This window comes from Ursus americanus, chromosome 15, assembly GCF_024610735.1.
Source record: "Ursus americanus isolate L20-20 chromosome 15, mUrsAme1.1.p, whole genome shotgun sequence".
NCBI classification, from domain to species: domain Eukaryota; kingdom Metazoa; phylum Chordata; class Mammalia; order Carnivora; family Ursidae; genus Ursus; species Ursus americanus.
The window spans coordinates 38,584,198-38,609,451 of record NC_142141.1 but is presented as its reverse complement, the minus strand read 5'-3'; the positions used below and the strand labels follow the sequence as shown (position 1 = coordinate 38,609,451).

General features: G+C 40.5%; 2 protein-coding genes across 4 annotated transcripts in view; one reads left to right on the top strand and one right to left on the bottom strand.

Annotated features, from left to right (window-relative positions):
• TTC23L (tetratricopeptide repeat domain 23 like) overlaps window positions 1-18,772 on the top strand; it is a 60,266-nt gene extending 41,494 nt beyond the window's left edge. For 2 of the 3 annotated variants that reach the window (XM_045787221.2, XM_045787223.2), the window contains exons 11-13: window positions 5,053-5,135; window positions 11,932-12,038; window positions 13,996-18,772. In XM_045787221.2, coding sequence (XP_045643177.1) covers window positions 5,053-5,135; window positions 11,932-12,013 — 165 coding nt within the window. In that variant the 3' untranslated portion in view covers window positions 12,014-12,038; window positions 13,996-18,772. The remainder of the gene's footprint in view (window positions 1-5,052; window positions 5,136-11,931; window positions 12,039-13,995) is intronic. The other variant, XR_006777641.2, reaches the window with a different exon arrangement.
• On the bottom strand, window positions 17,054-25,247 carry RAD1 (RAD1 checkpoint DNA exonuclease). The gene is made up of 6 exons (XM_045787225.2): window positions 25,094-25,247; window positions 24,359-24,623; window positions 23,393-23,501; window positions 22,057-22,315; window positions 19,847-19,945; window positions 17,054-19,522 (listed from the first exon to the last, which is right to left on the bottom strand). The coding sequence occupies exons 2-6, from the start codon at window positions 24,551-24,553 to the stop codon at window positions 19,339-19,341; spliced, it is 846 nt and encodes a 281-aa protein (XP_045643181.1). The 5' UTR covers window positions 24,554-24,623; window positions 25,094-25,247; the 3' UTR covers window positions 17,054-19,338.
• Between the last annotated feature and the right edge of the window lie 7 nt (window positions 25,248-25,254).

The following is a 25,254-nucleotide window of genomic DNA, read 5'->3' as shown; positions in this document are numbered from 1 at the left end:
TTCGCTATCGGCTTTTATCCTTAGGGCTTTAGACCCCAGTTCAGTGTCCCAGCCCGGAAAGGCGGGGAGGCGTAGAAGGGCATGCTGACAGTAAGGCTCTTGTTTTGAGGTTCGAACACCTTCCACATGCTGGGGATCCACCGTGAGTGGGATGCTGGCAAGGAAGTTTCTGAATTAGCCGATGTTAATAGATGCTGTTCTGGGGACTGGAAACTACTCCTGGAGCTGAAACGAAGGCAAGAGACCTCAGCAGAAGTTGATGCTGTGAGGAAACCCCTTTGGCAGACAGAGTAGAGCATAAACGGGCTGACACTTTTGGCTAACCTTTTTTTCTTGGCCAGTCCAGTTTTCTTGTAAAAGGAATCACAGTTCAATGTAGTTGGGCGGAGGTGAGAAGATAAAGAAAAGACAAACCTTAAAAATTACAGACTTGCGCTGGAATAATTTTTATTTGCATACGATAAACCGCACACATTTTGAGGTGTACAGGTTGATCAGTTTTAACATCTTGACCTGTGAAACCATGACCACCATCAAGGTCATGAATATATATCAGTCACCCCCAAAAGTTTCCCCACGCCCCTTGGTAATTAATCAGTTCCACCCCTCCCCCAACCGCACTCCCAGGCAATAACTGGTTTGCTTCGTTGCTATAGCTACCTTAGCATTTTCTAAAATTTTACATAAGTAGAATCCTATAGTTACACATTTTTCATCGTTCTTTCAGCATAATTATTTTGAGACTTATCCATATTATTGTGTATCGTGGTTTGCTTTTATTGCTGAGTATTACGTTACATGAACAACATGATTTTTTTTATCCATACCCACCTGATGAACATTTGACGGTTTCCAGTTTGGGCTGATTATCGAGAAAGCTGCGACGAATGTTCATGCACAAGTCTTTGTATGGATATATACTTTCTTCTCTTGGGTCAGTCCTTAGGAGTGAAATGGCTAAGTAATACAGGCGCATGTTCACCTTTATTAAGAAACTGCCACAATTTTGGCAAATGGTTGCATCATGTTTATGTTCCCACCAAGCAGAGAATTCAGTTCCTCCACACCCTTGCCAGTAGCTGGTGTGGCCAGTGCTGTTAATTGTAGCCACCCTCACAGGTATGCAGTGGTATCTCATTGTGTGTGTTTTTAAAGATTCTTTCTTCCTTCTTCCCTTCCTTCCTTCCTTCCTTCCTTCCTTCCTTCCTTCCTTCCTTCCTCTCACTCACTTTCTTCCTTTCTTTCTTTCTTTCTTTCTTTCTTTCTTTCTTTCTTTCTTTCTTTCTTTTTCTCTTTCTTTCTTTTTCTCTCTCTTTTTTTCAGAGAGAGAGAGCGCGAGATCACGAGCAGGGGGAGGGGCAGAGAGAGAGAGAAGGAGAGAATTCTAAGCAGACTCCCCGCTGGGTGTGGAGCCAGGACGGGGCTCAGTCTCACAACCCATGAGATCATGACCTGAACCCAAATCACAAGTCGGACGCTCGAACTGCTGAGCCACCCAGGCGCCCCTCATTTTGGTTTTAATTTGTGTTTCTCTTAAGCATCTTTCTCTGTACTTATTTCTCATTTTATCTTCTTGGGTGAAGTGCTGATCCAAATCTTTTGCTCATTTTTCATTAGTTGTTTGCTTTCTTATGATTTTTTTAAAAGATCTTCATATATCCTAACCATGGTGTGTACGGTGCCTGTAGACCTCTATATGCCTCCTTTAATATAATTGTAAAGTTGCCGATGTACAATTGTCATGTGTTTGTATAAACACGTTCCTAGTTCATGCCATAAATAATGCTATAAATGAAAAAAAATGAAAGTTCTTACATATTCTGGATGCACGTTTTTAACAGATACATGATTTGGAAATATTTTCTCTCCATCGGCAGTTTGCCTTTTTATTAACAAGTGTCTTTTGAAGAGCAGAAGTTTTAAAATTTAATCAAGTTCAGTTTATCAATTTGTTCTCTTATAGATTGTGCTTTTGATGTTCTATCTAAGAAATCTTTGCCTAACCGAAGTCACAAAGATTTCTCTCCTGTGTTTTCTTCTAGAATTGTTTGTAGTTTTGGGTTTAACGTTTAGGTCTATGATCCACTCGAGTCAGTTTTCCTATATGGTACTAGGACTGGATCTCAGTTTAATTAATTAATTAATTTTGCATATGGCTATCTGGTTGTTCTAGCACCATTTTTATTGAAAAGACATTCCTTTCTCTATTGAATTATCCTTGCACCTTTGTCAAAAATCAGTTTATGTGTGTGCGGATGTGGATTTATTTATGGATTCTTTTCTATTCCACTGATCTGTTTTTCTCTTTTTTTAAACGTAGGCTCCACACCCAACGTGGGGCTTGAACTCATGACCCTGAGATCAAGAGTCCTACCAACTGAGGCAGCCAGGCACCCTCTGTTTTCCTATCTTGATGCCAATATCATGCTGTCTTGATTATGGTAGCTTTAAAACAGGTCTTAAAGTCAGGTAATGTTAGTTTTTAAACTTTGTTCTTCTTTTTCAGTGTTGTTCCGAGTGTTCTAGTATCTTTGCACTTCCGCAGGAATTTTAGAATCACTATATCAATTTCTCCAAAAACATGTGCTGGGATTTAGATCGAGATTACACTGAATGTATACATCAGCTTGGGGAGAACTAACCTCTTAACACTCTTGAGCTTCTTACCCATGAACATATGGTGTTCCTCCATTTGTGTAGATGACCTTTAATTTCTCCCAATAATATTTTTTATAGTTTTCAATGTACATATCTTGTGCATCTTTTCTTAGTTTTATTCATACTGATTCCCTATTTTGATGCTATTTTAAATGTATTATATATGAATTTCAATTTCTGATTGTTGGAGCTAGTATATAGAAATACAGGGATTTTTTAACATCATAATTTTGCGTCCCATAACTTTACTAATCTCACTTGTTCTAGTAGCTCTTTATAGATTCATCAGATTTTCTACATAGATGATCGTGTCATCTGCAAATAAAGTTTTACGTCTTTCATTCTGATTTGGATGCCTTTTATTTCTTATCACATTGGCCAGAACATCTAGTACAATGTTCAATAGGAGTGGTGAGAACGGGCAACCTTGTCTAAGTCCTGTTTTCAGGGGAAACTAATTTAGTCTTTCATCAATTAGGTTTGAGTTAGCTGTAGATTTTTTTATAGATACTTTCTTAGGGTGAGGAGATTCCCTTCTACTCCTGTTTTGCTAAGGAATCGTTGTTGTTTTTATTTATTTTTTATTTTTTTAATGTTTTTTATTTTTAAAGATTTTATTTATTTATTCAACAGAGATAGAGACAGCCAGTGAGAGAGGGAACACAAGCAGGGGGAGTGGGAGAGGAAGAAGCAGGCTCACAGCGGAGGAGCCTGATGTGGGACTCGATCCCATAACGCCGGGATCACGCCCTGAGCCGAAGGCAGACGCTTAACCACTGTGCCACCCAGGTGTCCCCGTTGTTGTTTTTAAATCAGGAATAGATGTTGGATTTTATAAAATTGGGTATTGGATATTATAAAAATAATTTTTCTGTACCTACTGCTATAATCCATTATTTTTTATGGATAGTTCCTATTCCTGTGCCTTCAAGATCACTGATTTTTTTCTTCAATGTTGAACTCTTTAATCCCATCCAGTGTATTGTTCCTTTCAGACATTTTCATCTACAGAAGTTTGATTTGGGTCTTTTAAAAAAAATATGTTTTTCATGTCCCCACTTAATTTTTTTAATACATGATTAAAGTTACAATAACAGTTTTAATATACATCTCTGCTAATTCTAACATCTGTATCAGTTTGGGATTGATTTTGATTGATTTTTCTCATATGGATCGCACTTTCCTGCTTCTTTACATGCCTTGCTATCTTTGTTTGGATGCCAGGCATTGTATATTTTACCTTATTGGGTGCTGGACATTTTTATATTCCTATAAGTATTTTTGAACTTTTTCTGGAAGTCAGTTAATTTATAGTTTTGTCCTTTTAGGTCTTGCTTTTTAAGAGTCAGTAGATGAAAATAGAGCAGCATTTAGTCAAGGGCTAATTATCCCCCATTACAGAGGCAAAAGCCTTCTGAGTTCACCACCCGAAGGTCCATGAAAAATGAGGCTTTCCAGATTGGCTGGTTGGAATAAGCACTATACCTAGCCCTGTATAAGCACCAGGCCCTTTCCCTCCAGCCCCTTCAGTTGATTCTTTCCCCACCTTTGGGAGTTTTCTCACATAGATGTGCTAATCAGTACTCTGCTGAATATGCAGGGGGACCCACTACAGATATTCCTGGATCTCTTTCTGTGCAGCTGTCTCTTCTCTTTTACTCTGCTCTGAGAGTCCCCTGGAACTCTCATCTCCTTATCCTCAATTCAAGGAGTCTGCTAAGCTTCACTTGTTCCTTTCCCTGCATCATGGCCTGGAAATGCTCTCAAAGCAATAATCTGGGGGCAGTCATAGCATTTATCTCACTTATTGCCCTCTCTCAGGGACCACTGCTCTTTGTTTGCTGATGTTCAGCGTCTTGAAGATAGTTTCATATATTTTATTTACTCTTTCTCTTTTTGGCTGTTTCAAGTGCAAGGGTAAATCTGATCCCTATTATCCCATCTTGATTGGAAAGAGAGGTCAGCAATAAAATTTTACATGGAAAACTGCCCAAGAGTAAAGTGATACAGCCTGAGAATGCAATGCAGATTTAGGACCCGTACACAGATTTCATTGATGTCCATCCATTTGGTGATAGCTATTTGGAAAATCCGCATGGAAACCACTCCGGCAGCCCTGTTTGGGCCCTGTTACTTTGGTGACCCGTAGCCACACATGGCAGTGGTAGGTGCACTGAGGTGGAATGATGCACATAGAGCCTGGGAGTGTGCAGAGCCTTCAACTCAGGCTCCTTGTCCTCCGTGGTGGGAACCAGGAGGAGATGTGTTGCAGACATTTGAAATGTAAGCTCATGATACCTCTGTTCCACTGGTGCTCTCCTGAGTTTGGTTTATTATGAAGGTGCTTGCCATCGGATTCTCTTTAACCTGCTGTGTTTCTCAACGTACCTACAGTGTCTGATGATTCAAATCCTTTTCTACGGAAGTGAGCACAGTAAGAGCAGAGACACGAGAGACCTCCTTACCCTGTTGCAGAGGTGAGTTCTGACTCTGGTCATCAACCAGGTCATCCGTGTGGGTCTGTGGATAGTGTGGCCTCACCCAGATTCATTCAGCTAGGGGTTAGCACCTCTGTTGTTCTTGCTAGTAAGGCAGAATGCCAACCTGTACTATGGATTTGGCCACATCCTTTGGAGGTAACTAGTCGATTTCCAGTAGTGCCTCAGAAACTGATGTTATGGGGGTCTGCTGCAATAATACTTAGTATTCATAGTATCTCTTTCAATGCTGAGCATTGGAACCAAATCCTGCAAGATGGCGTCTCAGCTGACAACTTGCGACAGATCCAACATGGACTTATACAAAGTAAACGAATACATTACTTATTTCTTCTTGCTAAATATACAAAATCTAGGTCCTTCAATATAAGGCAAGGTTTCTTTTGGGGGGGATTTAATTATCTCCAAAGTTAGTATTAAAAGAGTGTTTCGTGCAGACTTGCCTCCTTCTTTGTCTTTGGCATATCATTGCTTTTTGTTCATATTAGAATGATGTTGACCTTGAACTATTCTCTTCAAAGAAAGAAGATAATTAAAATTTGTTGGGTGTATACTAAGTGCCTATAAGTGAGCTAGATCCTAGTCATGAAGTACTTACTCCTCACAAATGCCCATATGATAGCTCTCATCTGACGGAAGGGAGCCCAATGTTCTGCGAAGGGACTTGTCTAAATTCACTTAGTCTTAGAGGTTTGGGCCTAAGCCAGTGGGACTCTAAAGGCCATGTGCTTTTCCCTTAGAGCCTCTGATAAGGAGGGGCATTGTTACGGAGTGAGAGTCAGGACCCTGACTATAGTTCACTGGAGGTGGCTCACAATGGGTATGTTTCTCGCCAGGCTGGACAGGTGAGGGACAAGATGAGCAGAGAGAACACATTCAGCCCATCCTGTCCCCACCCACCTGAGTCAGAGCCACACCTCCACTAGGCCCAACAGAAGACTGTGTCCTGCTTTGTCAGTATCCAGAAGAGGGTTCTCTAGCCTCTCTAGTAATGTCCATGTGAGGATGGTGTATGGGGAACTTTGCCCCCTACCTGCTAGTGGGTATGAAAGTATATTTTCCTGGTCAAGAACCATAACTATATATAGATAGTTATGTGTGTGTGTGTGTGTGTATATATACATATATATATATACACGTATATATATAGTTCATTTCAGAAATGAACTTTCAGAAAATAAATAGTTATATATTTAGTTATATATAGTTATATATATAAATATATAGTTATATATGATGGTATATAAATATATAAAGTTCAGAAATGAACTTTCAGAAAATATATAGTTATATATAATATGTATAATAATATATATATGCTATATATACATATATGTATTTTTTTAGGAGGGGGAAGGGCCAGAGGGAGAGAGAGTCTCAAGCAGCCACTGCACCTTGGGGCTCCATCTCACAACCCTGAGATCATGACCTGAGCTGAAATCGAGTCAGATGCTTAACCGACTGAGCCACCCAGGTGCCCCCATAACAAAATAATAGGTATAATATAGAACTCCTTCCAATTCCCTGGCATTGTAAAATACATACACTATTTCTAACCCACAAATAATCCTGCTAGGTAGATGTTTTTATCTCCCATGTTCAGGTGTTGAAACTGAGGGTCAGAATCCCCTAGCTGGTAAGTGAAGTAAGATTTGAACCCACATCTATCATATTTCAAAACTACACTCCTTTTTACTATGGAATAGGGATTCTGACTTTGATGAATCTGAGAATGCATATGGAGACACCTGGTTAGCAGGTAGGTCTCCAGAGGTGCTCTTTGTGGGCAATGCAGCTTACGCTCTGAAGGGAGACTGGATTTCAAACTCAGCCTCCAGCCTCAGCTCTCTGACCTCAGTGAAGTGATTCAGCCTTTCTCGGCCTCTATTTATTAAGGAAATAATAGTCCCTTGCTCAAAAGATGGCTTTTGTGAGAATAGGATTATATATAATACAGCATACTTAGATCAAGTCCTGAGAGGTCCTTAATGCTCAGTGGATGTTGGAATAATAATAATAATAATAATAATAATAATAATAGTAATGATAATGATGATCTTTCTGAGATGCTGGAGGTCATAGGTCTGAATGTTTAAATGAGAAGCTTTTGTCTATCGTGCAACTATTATTATTTTATTTTACAAGTAATGAGTAAAGAATATGCATTACTGGATTCATCCCTGTCAGCTTAACCTGCCTCTGCCACTTACGAAGTATGTGGCCTGGGGAAAATCATTTAACCTCCTTGAACCTTGGTTTCTCCATCATGAAAATACAGATAATAGTATACCACGTAAAGTTGTGAGTTTTAAATAAAATAACGTATAGGACATGCATAGGACGGTGGCTGGCCGAGTATGTGCTCAGTCAGTGTTTGCAAAACAGCTTTCCCCCCCGCCCCTCTCAAAACTGGAGCTAAAGTTCTACTCGGCTTGTATTTAACAAGAGAAGCTTCGGAGTAGCTGGAGTGAATCTACTTCCTCAGGAGCCTGAGGTTTTCCTCCAGTGTCTCACTGTTCCTTGTTCCTTGTTCCTTGTCCATGGTTTGAAAAGAATCACAGGAGAAGGAGAAATTAGGAGAGGTTGGTCTAACCTAATTCAGGCCCCAGGTAGTAGGAACTGCTTTAGGTGCATGGAGACCGGTTCTCTCTGTAAAGGACCGTGAGACCGTGACCTGCCAAGAAGATCCATGTAAGAGGAAGAGTCTTTTGAAGGACTCTGCTGTGGGAGAAGTTGAGTCAGTAGAGGTTTTTCTTCCACCGAAACAGGCCCATATCTCATTCCTCAAGAACTGCTGAGCAAAGCCATAGGAGGAGCTGCCAAAGCCCAGATGTCAAAAAAAAAAAAAAAAAAAAAAAACCCAAAAACCCAGTACAAAAATTGTTCTCTTTGCTTGAGCATCTCGCTGGAATAATCAATCCCAGATGTCCTGGAACTCTGCTAGTTTTCCAATGTGCTCTTGTGCTTTCTACCCCACCTCCTCCGGAAACCCAGTGACAACGTTCCCTGGACATTCATTGCCAGGAGCCCAAATCCTTGGCTTTTAAAGCCTCTGCAAAGAAGTGAAAGCAGAAATGGCCCCTTGAAATAGGAGTTAATTCTAAGGTTAAATGATAGTTGCAACCCTCATGTAAAGATTTTAATGTATTGAAAAGGCACAGAACATCTCAGATTTGGGGGTAGACTTTTAGCTAAATCACAAATATACTTCAGTTTTAATTATTTACGTATCAAGCTCCTTCTAGGCACTAAAAATACAATATATTTAAGATAGAGTCCTTTCAGAAAAATAGACACGCATGACCAGATGACTAGTCTATAGTAAAGCATTAATAGAAATGTAAACAAAGAGGACAAGTAATAAATTGGGAGATTAGACATATGGGTGGAAACTGTGTGTACACTGGGGGCAGGCTGCTGGGTCTTCAAAGAAAAGTAAACTATCAGCAGGTAGCAGAGAAGCCAGAGGAGGGCATTTCAGGTAGCACGAGCAACAGCACAGTGGCATGGAGATGTTTGATATTTCTGAGGAAACACAAGTGACCGAGGGAGGTTGTAGTTTAAGGTCCGTGAGTAAGAACATGCTGGAGATGAGTGTAGAAAGATAAATTAGGGTCAGATTATGTGATGTTTTATGTGCCATGCTAAGGAGTTTAGAACTTATTTACTAGTCAGAAGGATTTAAGCAAGATATGACATGATCAATTATTGGCTTTACAGCATTAACTCTGACAGCAGTGGAAGGATGGATGGGACCGAGGGAGATTTTAGAAGTCGGGAGATCAGATAGGAGGCAGATACAACAATCCAAGGAGGAGGTGTTGGGAGCCTTAATTATCTAAAGCCATAGTAGGAGGAAGGTGGAGAGGATGGGTTGAGAAACAGTTTGTGACCTGCTCTAACAAGACGTTAGCACCAATTAGATGTGAGGTGTAATGGAGGCAGGAGTCACAGGAGGCTTCGAAGTTGCTAGCTTGGACAATTGGGTGAATGGCAATGCTACTAAAATAGTGTTGACAAGTTGGAGATCATCCTGGAGGATGTCTAGAGGGTCTGAGGAAGATGATGATTTCTGTTTTGGATGTGTTAACTGTGAGGTACCCACAGTGCATCCACTTGGCAATGTCTAGTAGGCTGAATGGTCCAGGAGCTCAAGGAGATAGATTCTGAAGTGAAGGGAATGGATAAGAAACCCATGGAATATGTAAATGTGAAATGAAAGGGCTTGGGAGAGATTATTTTAGAGATAATATATGCAGTGTGATTTGGAATCAAAGCAGGGCTCAAATTTGAGCTTTCCCATTTGCAGTGAGGTTTCCTGTGTCTCCCTTTCTTCATCTGAAAAAAAATCTGACGGGCCCCCTGGCTGGCTCAGTTGGTAGAGCATATGCCTCTTGATTTGTGGGTTGTGAGTTTGAGCCCCATGTTGGATGTGGAGTTTACTTAAAAACAAATTAAAAACTAATCTTGAAAATGTGAATAATAAGAGCAGTCTATTTTAAGTGCTTTACTTAATATATGGCACATAGTAAGCTTCTGTGAATTGTTCATTATTGTAAGTACTATTGTATTATTTGGGGGTCATGCAGAAGGAGGGCCTTCTGTCTTCCTTGTAGATTTTATTTTTAAGATTTTGCTTTATTTATTTATTTATTTATTTATTTATTTATTTATTTATTATTTATTTAGAATGCAGGGGAGAGGGGGGGGATGAGCAGAGAGAGAGGGACAAGCAGACTCCGTGCTGAGCAGGGAGCCCGACGCGAGGCTCCATCTCACGAACCGGAGATCATGACCTGAGCCAAAATCAAGAGTCAGAGGCTTAACCGACTGAACCAGCCAGGCAACCCAGATTGTTTTCATGATAGCAAAACAGTAGAAAAAACTCAAATGTCCACCAGTAGCAACACCAGTACATTTATGGTCAATATAATGAGGTCCATGTTTATGATCATATAATATGGTCATTCAGAAGCATGAAGTGGAGCTTTGAAGAGTTATAGAAAAATATTGCAGATATATTATTGAAGGTAAAAACATGAAAAATACATATGATTGAGTATTATATAGAGTATAACCCATAAATATATATAAATATATAGTTAGTAAAGTAACAGTAATTATCTCTGGGACATAGGATTATGGGGGACTTTCAACTTCTATATTATGTATTTGTGTTATTTGACTTTTTCTTACAAAAAATATGTATTATACCTGTGATAGTAAAAAAGATAAATTTTTAAAGAGTATAGCTCTAACTAGAGGACTAGAATAGTATCTATAATAGGGAAACGTAATGAAGAATAAATGAGATTTTTACGTAAGGCACTCGGCACAGGGTCTAGCTTATGGTAAATAAATACTAGCTCAATAAATAAATACTCAGTAAATCCTAGCTACTTGGACAACTCCAGCTAGTCATGCGGACATATTGGAAGGATGAGAGTGTGGTGCATCAACTTCATTTTTGTTATTTTTAAATGTTTCTAGGACAGCCACATGCCAAAAAGCTATTTCGGTATTACTTTTGAAGGGGCTTAAGATGTAGAAACCAGCAGAAGCAGCAGGGAGAACTGTCCTTTTCTCTTCACAAGAGGGGAAAGAAGGAGCGCCCACTGATCGATTAGTGGTCTGCTGTCCTCTTGGTCATGGGAACAGAACAGAACAGCCTCTTCTGGGCTGAGGGGCTAGAGACGGAAAGCCAAGGAAAGTAGGATTTGGGGAGATTATCTACAGAGGGAGGTGCGGCAAGGCGGAGAAGAGCTGATGTGCTGTGTCAGCCAAACCAGCCTTGGCAAGACCTGCGTGATGACCTTTATGCTCCATCGGCTGGTTTCCCGGGCGCTGCATTCCTATTCTTTTCCTGTCATCTATCAGTAAATATTCCAACACTGCCTCAACAAAACGGGGCGGGGGGGATATTTGGGCAAACCTTGGTGTATGAATCGGTGGGAGGCAAATCTGCTCTTGGTCCTGATGCCAAGGGGGCAGCAGCTTGTCCAAATCAGGATACTAGGAAGAGCTGGAGGCATCGGGGCAGATGGGGAAGGGAGCCTTTAGCCTCACCTTCGGGCCTCCCTGAACAGGAACAGAGGCTGCTAAGTGACAGAGAGATAGTTCGGGGTGCCTTGTCTGTAGCAAAACAGGGGAGAAATTCTACCATCTACAGCCCTCTGCCTTGTCCACAAAAATGGATTCATAGGATATAATGTGGAATAGGGCAAGGAGAGCGAATAATTTTCATCTCATGGGCCCACTCTGTTCGTGGTTTCCTGGAGGCATACTTGACATTCCAGAGCAAAGCGCTGTGGTTTGGTGGAGCTGATTTATTAGTATTGTCGTCGGGTACGGGTGGGGAGATAGCTGACCCCCACAATGTCACAAATTTGCTATTCGGGCAGAGCGACAAGAGCTGGATACTTTGAGTGAAGGCACCTCATGTGTGACACCCAGCGCTGCCATGAAATAGCTACGGGACCTTTGGTCACCTAAACATTCTGAGTCTGTCCTCATCTTTATTTATTCCTTCAAGAAACATCTCACGAGCACCTGCTAAGCACGAGGTGCGGTTAGAGATGCGGGTGCTAATAAAGATAAATAAAACACGGGCATTACTCTTGAGACAAGAATCAAGTAGGAGAGGCAACCATGAAGAATTAATGAAAATGAGTGAGTTCTGTAGTAGAAATCTCAGTGCAGTGCGAGTGGGAAGGAGAGACAATCTAAGAAAGTTGGAAAAAGACTGAGAGGGTTACATCTGAGTTGTTTCTTGAAGGGCAAGTAACAGTTCATCCCGGTGGAGAAGAGAAACCATTCCAGGAAGAAGGAACTGTATATGCAAAGGCCCTGAGGCGTGACAGAGGACAGTGTATTGAAGCAATGGTAAGTTCTTTATGGCTGCCATACAAGGTAGCATGGCCTAGAGGGTATTGCAAGGTTGCTGATTGCAAGGGATGTGGCACTGACATTGAGGAGGAGGGAGAAAGGCCCTGGGGCAGATCAGTTTAGGAAAAAACCTAGGGTAAACAGTGACACATGTTCATTTCCCAGACTTCTCAGAACTTTTAATATACTAAACTTCCCTACTGGCCTATTGAGACCAAATTAATTTTTTTTAAACCACTGTATTCATATATAGCTGAATTCTTTGTGAAATGGTCAGTGACTTCAATTTTGGCAAATAAAACACAGTCTTTAGAACCAAAGTAGAGAAATTACCTAAGATTTGGTTTTATTTTAAAGCAAGGGGTGTAGCACACGCTTGAACTGAGGGTACAAGAATGCTTTGTAGTTGGGTAGAGAATTTGGGCCCCACTTCAGGACATAATAAAGTCTGTGAACACAACTACCTCACCAATGAACTATTTTATCTGATGACAGAAATGTGACTTCAGTACATCCCTATGAACTAATTTTTCTTTATGATCCATGGTGGTTGACAGCTAGCTCTGGAGACAGACAAGCCCGGGTTCAGACCCTGGGACCACCCCTTTCTAGCTGCAGGTAATCCCAGTCGTTCTCATCCAAGAATGGAGAGGAGAACAGCACCTGTCTCTTAGTGTTGCAGTGAAAGTAGAATGTATGTAAAGTGGTTATCAGGGTGCCCCACCTAACAGCATTCATGTAACAAAATAACAGCAACTTTTATTTTTGCTGAAGCCTGGGCTTTGAGTTTATTACCTTCTTGTTACAACACTGATGCAGGAAGCAAAAGGAGAATTGGTAACTATCGTTGGTGAAAAGCTACCACCGAGCTGGCGTGGAAAACATTTTGCTGGTTAACATCTTGAAAGTGAGCTGGAGCTTATCAGCCCTTAGAAACAGACAGTCTGACACAATTACTTAAACTCAAAGAAGATAATATATACACTGTGGATGGAGATCAGTGTCCTTTCAGTGACCTGGAGATTTCAGGCAAGGGGAATCCTGCCACCTTGTGGCGGGAGGGTGGTAAGGCCCAGGCAGATTTCTAGTTACTGTCACCAGCAGAGGTCCCTCAGATTTTTGCCCACCTCTGAGTTTATGAGACCCTGGGCAATTGACTTAATTTGCGCCTATTTCTTCTTCAGATTTGAAATCACATTATCTCTTGGTTTACTGAGAAGGAAGTTAAAGTGCCAGATAGCTTTCTGTATTTTATGCAGTCAGTAGTAGACAGAGAATGAATCAGTCTTCAGTGGAACTTGCATATAAGAAAAGTCTCATAAAATTTTGTAGCTCATGTTTCTATGGAACAAATACTTTTTTTCAGGCAAATAGGGGCAATGAAAACCACACATTGCAGGCTTGAGGTCTAAATAGGAGATGACTGAAGAACACTTAATAGAAACCAGGTTTCTGGACCAAATTTCTTTTGGACCAGATTACTTCTAACTCCAGCCCAACTTCTCCAGTATTAGGAAATCAGAGTATGAGAATTTTAATGGCTGGAAATGGGGAAGATAGATCCTCTTTGTAGCACTTAGCAGGGCCTCTGGGCTCTAAAATGTGTGTGTTCATGAGAAGAGATCACCTGAAAATGATGAACAATATAAAAGACCCCAAGTTAGGTAAATTTTTTCAGCTGTGAGTAAAAGCAATCCAGGTGTCTAAGACATCCTTGGCTGCCATCCAAATCAAAGGAACAGCTCCCTGCTCTTGAGGGAGAAAAACCAAGACTCTAGAATCACTTTAGAGGCCTATTAGAAGAGTCAACATTTAAGGGGTATGGGCACATGGTGAAATAGTCAGTTGTCTCAGACAGAATCCAGCTTTCTATCCTAATAAAGCAGTGCTTCGGAGCTGGATGAGAAGGCAAGAACAAAGAAAAATGCACAAATGGTTTTCTCCTTTCCTTTAGGTCTTCTGTGATCAGTAAAGAGAAAACCTCTATACAAGATAGCCAACAATAAAGCCAACCTGTTGATAACAAAAGTTCTGGATCACAAGATGTATTTATCAACACTGATAGCAATGGCAGATTGAAAGCAGAACTAAGGACTGTAGAGGAAAAAAAGGTCTACTGAGCAGCAGCATTACAGGTAAAATGCCCAGGGGCCATTAGAAAGGCTCCTGATGGATAACTTGGGGCAGAGAGGGGGTCAGAAATCTTTTTTAAAACAGGTGCTTTTAGTCTCTTAGTGCCTGGGACTCTAATGCCTTTCTTATTTCCTATAACTCACATTTCCTTTTTTTTCAGTTCTGGCTTTTAAAGAAGATTCTGCAATATCTAAGTAGTTTTTGGTGAATATTTTAATAGACTATTTGTTAGTACCTTTAGTCATAGCCTGTTTCAGGTCACTAAAACTGCCTTGTGATTTCTGAAAACATTTGCCCTGGTCTCATGCCATGTTAAGAGTCAGAGAGGGCTTTTTGATTCTTATTATAAATGAAGAAACTAGGGACAAGAAAGAGTGATTTGTTCAAGGTCAGCCTGGTGATTATAAAGCTGACTTCCTGAATCATAGGTTACACTTTCCATCCCACTCTGCTGCCCCCAACCCCAAAACTGGATTAAAGAAGCTTGTTTTACGGAAGGAATGTTCACCAAGTTTGTTTAAAAAAAAAACAAAACAAAAACCAAAAAAACATCCTTACCCCCTGAACAAATGTGTATCTAGGAAAAGAGATTGGCAATCTCAAATTATATTCCTTACTGTCTTCTTCATGTACCCAGGGAGAAAAATCACATTCCTGTGAGTTTACAATCTAAGAAACTTTTATTTTTCTTTTCGATTCTCAGTTACATTGGCAGATTTAATGGAGCTCAGAGACTGTCTTTGGGAATCCAAGTGTCTTCTAACAACATCTCTATTTCAGTCAGTGCTTATAAGAACATTTTGGTTCTTCATTCAAAAAATTATTTATTTTTTTATTTCAGTCCTTTGTTCATTCTATAAAACCTAATGATCAGCCAGTACCCAAGCAAGGTATAGCGGTGAGTAGTGTGCTGCTGTGGCATAAGAACATATATACCAATTAATCCAATGGCTTGTCTGTAGACTGGTAGTCTTCCTCCTGCAGCTGTGTTCTCCCTTAGCTCACTCCCAGAGCGCTTTGAGTTTGGCACTCAGGACCAAGGTCTCAGGTTGCAGCCCTGGCTGAAGGCAGCTGTATCCCACTGACCTTTTCTGCAGTGCTTGTGAACTGGTCACCCAGCCTGTCCTTGCTAATTTTAGCCCTGTCTGGAGACGGGCCTGCTGTTCTTACCCAGAATATTCTGAATTGACTAAAGTAGCCTCAGAAGAGCTGCTTCCATTTTCACATATCCAGATGAAAATGGGTTTTCAACGACTGTGATAAAAAACAAAAGTACCAAACAGAAGTGGCCATTTGGACTCCATTTTGCATGACACTAAAATTTTTTAAATTAATATTTTGGGAGACCCCAGTGTTTTAAGATCTCCAGAATGACAAACCCATATCAATAAAACAGTAGCATAAAGTGTAACCTTGCAAAATAAAATGTTACGGTGTGATCCTGTTATTGCATTTGAAATTAGTTTTAAATACTTAACTATTTTCAGTGTTTATTGTCAGTGTAAAGTTGCTAGTAGTCCATTTTGTGAGATTTTGATGTTAAATTGTTTAATGAAATGGTGGTGATAATGAATGGTGGCTATATTTTAATATCCTCATACCTGAGAAAATAGTAAGTTGCTACTTGTGTTGGTTCTGAAAGTTTTAAAATTTTAGTATTTTGTGAAATCCCCAAGTTTTAAGAAATCACTTGGAAATATTCAGCTCAGTAAAACTGAATATAAACTTTCGCTTTCTCTCAGAAAACTGTAGATGAGGGCTAAGCCACTTTCGGAATTCATTCAGTGGGAACCAGCAATCTGGACAATCCACCCCGATCAAACACTTGATGTTTCTAACAGATCTGAGTCAATAAGGTCATTCACAACTTTCAGATTCTTTTTAAATTAGCTAACAGGAACTGAAATATTTGAGGTGGACGAGGGTTAGCTATTTTCCTACAATCTCTGTACCAAATTAGAAAAGGGAAAAAAATCAAGCCCAAACTGTCCCACATACAGATTTTAATAAACATTTATCAGCGAGCATGCAAACAGTTTATGCAATCTGTTCCTTTAAGTCAGTGAAGTCCCACTTCTCTGTTTTGGTAGCCCACCCACCAGTTTCCACGAAAGGCCCACTTAAGGCAAACTTGACACTATTCCAGAGGTGAGACTGTCCCAATCCAGTCAGCAACAAGCAACCAGAAATCCTGGACAAAATGGCAGGAAGCAAGACCCTTTAGGGGTCAAGCCTCAGACACCAAGCCTAAATGTACAGGCTACAAGCCTCACTAGATTCTTCTGTGCTTTCCATGCAAGCGCGGGGAACTACTCATCCTGAATACCTCTAGTTTTGCCGAGAGCCACTACTGTTATCAATTATATTGATCAACAAGCTGTTCATTTCAAAAGTAAAACCTACTTTAAACATTTATTCCAGTAGTTATCAAAATCTCTGGTGGGGACTGCAATATGGACAGCACAAGCACCCGGACAGTTGCCCAGGGCATTTCTGATCAGGGCACTAGCTGTCACTCCTGGAGTAGGAGATCCCCGTTAGGGCTGCCAGCTGCCGCCGGTGTGCATGTAACCTGACCTGTGTGTGCAAATACCACCTATGGCAGAATTAGGAAAAGAAAGAAAATATACAATTACCCCGATTTCTCAGGACCCAGTAGATTTTTTCAGGAGGGGACAAGGGGAAGTCAGTGTGAAGACAGGGAAGGGAAGGCAGTACATTGTTCCAAAGAATTCCCCAGCCTAAACTGTTAAGAGTGCCACATGCTGCCCTTTCAGCAACGGTAACAAATTCTTACCAGGACTACTTGATACACCACAGAAACTCTGTGGCTTCTTATAAAAGTGATTGTGTTACAAGATTTATTGTTATTAGAAAAGTAGAATTTAAAAAATCATTTTATTTTTATTTTGATTCATTTCATCAATTCCAGGTGGAAGCACACCATCATCAAACAGGGAAAAACATTAAAAATGGAGAAAAAGATTACCCATTCCTGTAGTAAGGGCAGTTTAATAAGAAAATGAGATCAACTTCAAAAAGGCAAACTAAAGGTCTTAAAAATAAGATTCTGTTTTTCTGTGTGTGACACATGAAATGAATTAGTCGTCACTGATGTGTCCTGGTCGACCTGCGAAAGCACTCCCCCTAGCGGACTGTCATAGGAATTTGAACAAAGTTAAACTAGTAAATTTGTAAGTTGAAGTGAACACACTAGGAAATTCTATATTCAATCAGTACCTTCCTGTTGCGGTGATGGAGAAAGAATTACATTCATTAGCTTATGAATTCTAAATGGCTAAAGATATGTGCCACTAAAATGATTGTCTTAAATGTGCAAAAAGTCAATCTTTCCCTATGAAACCAATATATATTTTAAATCCTTCACAGGTCTAACTTTTAAAAAATACATTAGATCAAAATCAATTCAGAGCTAAATAATTGAAATCATAGTGACTAATAAGATGCTAAAAGGTAATCTGAAATGGAGGTTCTTCCATCTAACAAATACTTATTAAATATGTTACATACTAGGCACTGTTCTAGGTATGGGACGTATCAGTGAACAAAACCCAAAAATAACTGCCCTATTTTAAACGAAAATTATAGTCCTTGAAATTGACTGGGTTAAATATTTTCAAAATTATGTTTTATATTTGTTCTGTGCTCGATGTTTCTCTAAAAAAATGTTTGCACAACCTTTAGTAGATTCACTTCCTTCTTGAACATATACTATACTTCACAAAACTCCAACTCTTTTTGTGCCAGCCGACATCCTGTGAGGACTTGGGGACTCGGGAGTTATCAGGGAGTCACTGTGGGCTAGACACTCAGAACTGTCCATGTGCCAGGGAGCATTTCCCTGAAGTGCTTTGCTGAACTACTCTCCAAACCAATCTCCTCTAATGCCGTGTGGCCTATTTTAAGGAGGGCATTCCAAATGTACCCTTTTAATGCATGTTTTTGATGAATATTATTCAAGGGTTCTTAACCATCAGTAACGGGGGGTGGAGGTCACAGGTCACAAGGACAGACATAGTGGGTAGGGGCCAGGGAGGCTAAATGAATCCTGCAATGGGATGAGTTTTTTTTCCCAGTGACGAACTGTCCCACCCACAAAAGCCAACAGTGCCTGCCCGACACTGAGCTGTATCACACGGTATAGGAACTTCTAGTTATATATTTTTTTCTACTAGAAAACAAGCCAGATAATTTTAGTATTTCATTTTATTAAATATCTACATGCCATCAAAATTGATTGAAAACTACCCCGGAAAGTGCAGAATCACTTAATAACTGGTTTTCAACATCTTGGATGAGAAAGTCTTACAGGCAAATAGAAGGTATCTAATAAGTACTTACTACAGTACTTACTGCAGTGAGCAGTTGCAGAGAATAAGAAGAAATCCTGTAACTCTGAAGACTGTTTTAGATCTTGTTCATAGATTTCTTTAAAATGTGTACTTTAAAAATAAATCATATAATTACTCAGACTTGTTTGGCAAAGCCTAAACTTCAGAACATTTGGGAAGAAATCACATGTAAAAACAATCACTTCAGTGCAATTAAATGCTATTAAAACCAAAAAAAAAAAAAAAGTATCCTTCAAAACAGTGGTTCTCAAACATTAGCATGCATCAGAATTTCCTGGGGGAAAGTTTTCCTGAGCTACAGATTCTTGGCCCACCGCCAGAGTTTCTGACAAGTTTCCAGGTAATGCTCCTGCTGTTGGTCTAGGTGCCACACTTTGAGAACCACTGTTAAGATATATTCTTTGGAATTCAAACTAATAAGCAATGCCCATACGCTGCTGCTTTGTCTAATAGTAAATAAATAAAAGAACATGTCAGGTAAGGATTCATCAAAGTTTAAATTTTTAGACTCTTGAAATGTCTGACTTAAACAGATGATTCATCTTGCTTCATAATGATTCCTGTGAGTTCAAAAGACAGAACCACAGGAGAGTCCAGTAGTGGGTAATCTATGACTACATGAAAACATTGGCTTACAAAATACACAGCAACTGTTAGGCTACATGGGCCTTGTTCCCATCTCCTCCATGCTTCTTCCCTTTAGAAAACCCAGTATCACGGAGCCACTATACGCAGAATGAGAATGTGACCTCTCTGCAATGTTCACGTAGAGATCACAGTGAATGCCATACTTAAGACTCTGATTCGGAAACTTCTTCGTCAGGGCAGCAGTAATATTCCACAAAGCATATCTGTCCATCTTCATTTCTAATCATGTACTGTAATGAGAGGAATCCTCGGTTATCTGTTCGAATAGATACCTTACAAGACAGGACTAAGGCCTTTGTGGAGGGTTTCAGTAAAGCAATCTTGTATCTGAGGAGGAGTAAATAAAAAGCAGTTGTTATTTCGACACACTTGACATGGTGCTCATAACTCCAAGTAAAGGACAAAACTTAGCCAAGAACTACCAAGTAACAAATAGAAGGATAAAATCAAATACTCGTCCAATTTGCTAATATTTTTCATTTTTAAAATTTCATCCATTATCACGACCCCAAATCCCCAAGTAAACCCAGCACCCTACTATTTATATCTTTAGGATGTTTTTCCTTTAGCAACAGATTGAAAGTTTAACATTTATTTAATAGATATGTGATATTCGACCTCACCTTCATCACCAATATATTAAGAACTGACCTGTTGACCTGCATCTGGTTACAATTAAATGATTCCATCAAATCAGAATCTTTGGGATAATCAAGGTGGGAGCTTCCCGCATTCCCAAAAGTAGATAACCTACAGCAAAAAAAAAAATGAGCAATTCATTTATTCACTGGTCCAACAATAAGCCAATTAGGATCTCAGTAAAGACGACACTTCCTTAAGAAGCTCATTCTGGTGAGTGACAGACATAAACAAACACTGACAACACACTATACCAATTACGGTAATAAAGATTCTCGCAGGATGCTGTGGGAGTTCAGAAGATCCAGCAACAAATAAACAGCTTTGGAAAAAATCAATCATGAAAGGAATCCAGAGGTGTCTGCCTCAATTTCATTACCTTAATTCTACTCTGATACTCGCCCTTCCTCATTCTAAATCACAAATCATATAAAAGGAGAGAGTTTGAGGAGTGATGGAAGACCCTGATCGAACTCATCGGCAAGCCTGGGGTCCTGTTCTCCACCCTCACCGCCACACCCCGAATTCTGGCTCTTCTGTATCTTAGACTGCTGTCTAGGCTGTTGCATGGTTCTCCTTGCTTGGCAGTATCAGCAGTTGGTGTGTTTAGCCATTCGTAAATGTTTAGATGTCTGTTTAATCTGCAAGAACGTGTTGATCATCTGCTATGGGGTCAGCACGCTGGTAAGTACTGGGTGAGCGCACAGAAGACCTAGGTGCTGGTCCCCCTCAGGTTCCATCTCTTCTCTCCTCTAACGTAACGTCTCCCCCCAGCCATCGCATCCGTCCCCAGCCGTGACGACGACTCCCAAACCTAGATTCCCATTCTAGACTGAAGTCCTGAGCTCCGTATGTCCAGCTGCTCCCTACTGTCATAGGCACCTCAAATTTAACAAATCCAGAAAAAAATTTCAACTCCTAGTTCCCCACCACCTCATCATTTCCCACCCCGGAGAGGAAAGATACCATGATCTATCTAGTTACCTGTGCTGAGAGACACCACTTCGGTGGGGAGCCTCTGAAATGCACTGTTTAAGTGCCCAGAATTTTCATTCCTATCACTGCTTAAGTAGAATTTCCATTTTGGTTAATATTTTAACCAATCTGGAGCCAAATTTTTAACTGCTGCCTGTCATGATAAGGGCCTGCAGTTCTTCTCGACTGGGTGTAAGAACAACATACCTCTCATTCCTTATGTATTTTTAGCTCCTTTACACTTTAATATTCTGATGTAATTCAAAAGAGAACTATTTAAATCCTCTCTCCGAATTGATTCTAATCCTGAAAATTTCATAATTTGTTGGTTCAAAACATCAGGAGCAGCTTGAGAGTTTTTGACATTGTATTCCTGCTGAAAACTGCCCCCCCACCGGAAGCTTACCTCGATCGACCCCCCAAGTACTCAGGTACTGTTCTCTAAGCCTCTCTGTGTATTATTTTGGTACTTAGTGGCACACAATTCTGTTCCTTCTATGCTGTTTCACATATCTTCTCTTCACCTTGATTTTATTTTTTTTATTTTTTTAAAGATTTTATTTATTTATTCGACAGAGATAGAGACAGCCAGCGAGAGAGGGAACACAAGCAGGGGGAGTGGGAGAGGAAGAAGCAGGCTCATAGCGGAGGAGCCTGATGTGGGGCTCGATCCCACAATGCCGGGATCACACCCTGAGCCGAAGGCAGACGCTTAACCGCTGTGCCACCCAGGCGCCCCCACCTTGATTTTAAGCCGTTCCTTTCCAAAGTGCTTAAAAAGGTAGTTATGCATATAGTAGGTGACTAATAGATATTTCGTGAATGAACCATGTAACCGTGTATAGAAAACATCTGCTTCCTTTTGCATCCTATACTAACGTGAAAGAAAAGGAGATAACCGTATGATACAAACACCTTTGTCAAAAAGCTTAAGCCCAAATTTTCCTCGTGATGTAACGATCTGCACCAGTAAGTAGTACAATGAAAAGACCACTAGATTATGAAGCAGGGACTGGGCTATTCACCTACGAACCAGCACTACTTAACTATGAGCTTTAAATACTGAGTTCATCTTCCCGGACCTCAGGTTTCTGCTCTACACAAGTATGAAGTAAGAGTAAGAGCTCTCTCAAGATCTGAAAATTCTAGGAGCCTGGATAATAAAAGTTCTGGGTCCTAAGCAAATGTGTAAGCAGGGAGATACAGTAGACTACAGTATTAATTATAAGTGCCTTGCAGTCAAGTACCTGAAATAAGGCTTGTCGGGAGACATGGTGATCTGTAGGACCTCACTCGTCATATCCAACTCGGAAAATGCTTCACGGAGCCCCTCTGACTGCAGAATAATTTTATTGATAACATTGGTGCTGCAGAAATCAAAATCCAGAGTCTCCTCGGGCTCCTGAGTATTGATTTTACAGACTGTCACCACTCCTCCTTCTTCCAGAAACAGCATCAAAGGGTAACCATAACCTTGGTAACACATCCGAAGTGCAGTTAAAGTCCCTGCAATGGAAATAAATCATATGTCGGGCTTAGGTTTATAATGCAGGTATCGCTTCTCCTTAAATGATACATAAAATTCCTGAAGATTATTTTATTCTGCCCAATTTCTAGCACATATGTATGCATCTCTTTACAAAAAGGGATCATATTTTCCCTGATGACAGTAACGTGTAGACAATTCAAATGGCAACTAACAAAACTGGGAATGAGAACAAAATACAACTCTTTGAAATCATTTTCCAGCTTGCCAGAAACACCTCAGAAATAGCATATTGGTTTTATATATCTACAATTTGCAGGAAGGAGAATCTACATGGACCAATACTGCAAGTAATAGAATCACTGCAGAATTAGCTAGGCTCTTTCCCAAAGGTGCCATGTGTGCAAGAGCGGACTGCTTTAATATCGCCTGTATGATACTGTCAGTGTATTCACTGTGATGAGGACCCTTCCAACCTCTCCTACTGGGAGACATTTACATTTCCTCAAACTTTAAGATCAAATTGGGAGAAAAAGAGAGGGCAGTTAATGGTGGTGTGGGTTTTAACACTACAAACCACTAGAGAGGAGGAGGAATATGACTAGAGATTCTGGCTCCTTTCTCTCACTGGATGGAGAGCCACAGTGAGGAATGGGGAAAGGCAGATGCTTTTATGAAAAACCAGCTAGGGAATGCTGTGTTAGAAAAATGTAGAATAACAATGGAACTGTCAGTACAAAATTAAAATATATTTTCTAAAGAACCACAACTGAACTTTCCCTGGCTAATCTCTAGATTCTGGTGAAATAAAATCATTCTTTGGGGGAGTCCTTGTAGTTTTATATTCATAGCAACTGAATTCACTATTTCTAAAAAAATAAAACATATATATGTTAATATAATTACTTTTGCAAATATGGAAAGAACTATAGCACACTTTCTATTACTGTGAAAAGTTAGAATACATGATTGTAACCAGTGAAAGATGAATTTGCAATTTCCAAGATATTTCTTACTTCTATTCTAATAACTTTTCCTGTATTTCTCTGACCATCTGTATAATGCTTTTGTGTCATTATAATAATAAAATGGTTCACCTGGCGTAGGACTTGATCCGAAAATAGATAAACAGTCTAAAAGGACAGTTAAATTTATTCGAAAAGTAACAGATTCTTCCTGAACTATAAACTCTTGAAATATTCCAGCCTGTGAAAAAAAGTAAACATGAAAATGTATATACATTAATGAAAACTCACAAGGTTCTAGATTTCACTTTATATGTTTTAAAAATAACAATATTGTGCTAACCCATGAAAATAATATCTCATTACCGATCAAAACATCTTAAGCTTTTTCAACTATTATCCACTAGAATACTACTACTCAGTAAAGGTATAACTGATTTCAGTACCATGCAAAACTTTATGAAAGATCTTTCATCTAGCTTCTTGATCTAAACTATCGCCCACATGACTTTCCCTTGTCTCATTTTTTGCCCATCAACAGGGCTAAAGTCATTTGGAAAACAGCCAAACAATTTGATAATGCATGAATGATACTAGTTTTCAATTTCTTTTGAGGACAGGAACCATGTCTTATCTATCCTTCTATACCTGAGGTCACACTGTGCACTTTGGTGTTCAAAAAAATGTTGGATTAGGGGCGCCTGGGTGGCTCAGTCGGATAAGCGTCTGCCTTCGGCTCAGGTCAGGATCCCAGGGCCCTGGGATTGAGCCCCACATTGGGCTCCTTGCTCAGCAGAAGCCTGCTTCTCCCTCTCCCTCTGCCTGCCACTCCCCCTGCTTGTGCTCTCAGTCTCTTTTTCTCTCTGTCAAATAAATAAAATCTTTAAAAAAAAAAAAAGTTGGATTAAATCTGAAATCCTATCTGAACCATACATATATTACTTTGTAAGGACGGATTACAACCAATAAAAGGGAAAAGGGAAGTACTGGCCAAGAGCGTATACTCTGGAAACAAATGTTTCGGTTCTCATCCCAAATCAGCCACTTGCCAACTGTGGGACTGTTGGCAAATCACTTAAAAGATGCCTATTTCCATACCTGAATAAAAGCATTTGCTTGCACACACTTTGCATTTTCCACTGTAACCTTGATTCCATTTTTAGTAGCGAAACATGTAGCATGTTCTCGGAAGTGAATAGCCTTCAAGATAGTGGAGAGATTCCTAACATTGTCAAGGCTGGCCACTAAGCTGTAGTCATTGTCGTCTTGGATCTGTGGGGTTAGGAGGGGCATCGTCCACTGCACATTTGGTCCCAAGGGATGTTCCCGGTGCCAACACTTGCTACAGAGGATCACGAAACACCTGTTGCGATTAGACAATAAAACTCCGGATCAATGCTGGCAAGGCCCGCGATGTCAACCTGCGCTGAGGCGAGTGGAAGAGGCCTGGGCATCAAACGCCGCCGGACAGGGGTTGCGCCCCACTTCTGCCACTTCGATTCTCTGTAACTTTGGGGGAAATTACTCCTCTCTCTAAACTACGATTTCCTCGTTTTTAGTCAGGGGCCAGTAACACGGGAAAAGTTGTGAACAATAAAAACAGGCAACTAATATGGGGGGCCAGTTTCACCACGCCAAACTGGGACTACATGTCCCTGCAGAGTCAGGTTTGAGCTGTCAGGCGTCCCCAGCCTTGCCCCTAATAGAACAGCCGATGGAGGACGGGCCCCCATTCCCCGGAAGATCCTCGCGTCCCACACAACGCCGTTCACCAGCTCGTCGAGAGGTGGCATCTATCTACTGGCCCCGGAATCCGGGGCTCGGAAACCTTACCTTTCCGGCGGGATGCGGACTCCCGAGAGCCCTTCGCAGCCACGTCACCGTTGGAGCCGGCCGCTCCTCCCGGGTAGCTGGGGAGGAAATGCAGCGGCTCCCGCCGCTCTTTTCAGACCAGACGGCCACCTCGGCCACCGTCACCACAGAGCTAGAGGCGG

What these genes read in the sequence shown, in the direction of transcription:
- RAD1 (XM_045787225.2), bottom strand. Translation starts at nt 24,553, where the DNA reads ATGCCCCTCCTAACCCCACAGATCCAAGACGACAATGACTACAGCTTA. An exon ending in AAGCAAATGCTTTTATTCAG is followed by an intron (nt 23,502 to 24,358) that starts GTATGGAAATAG and finishes TTTTTTTCACAG; the next exon opens with GCTGGAATATTTCAAGAGTT. An exon ending in CGGATCAAGTCCTACGCCAG is followed by an intron (nt 22,316 to 23,392) that starts GTGAACCATTTT and finishes TTTCCATTGCAG; the next exon opens with GGACTTTAACTGCACTTCGG.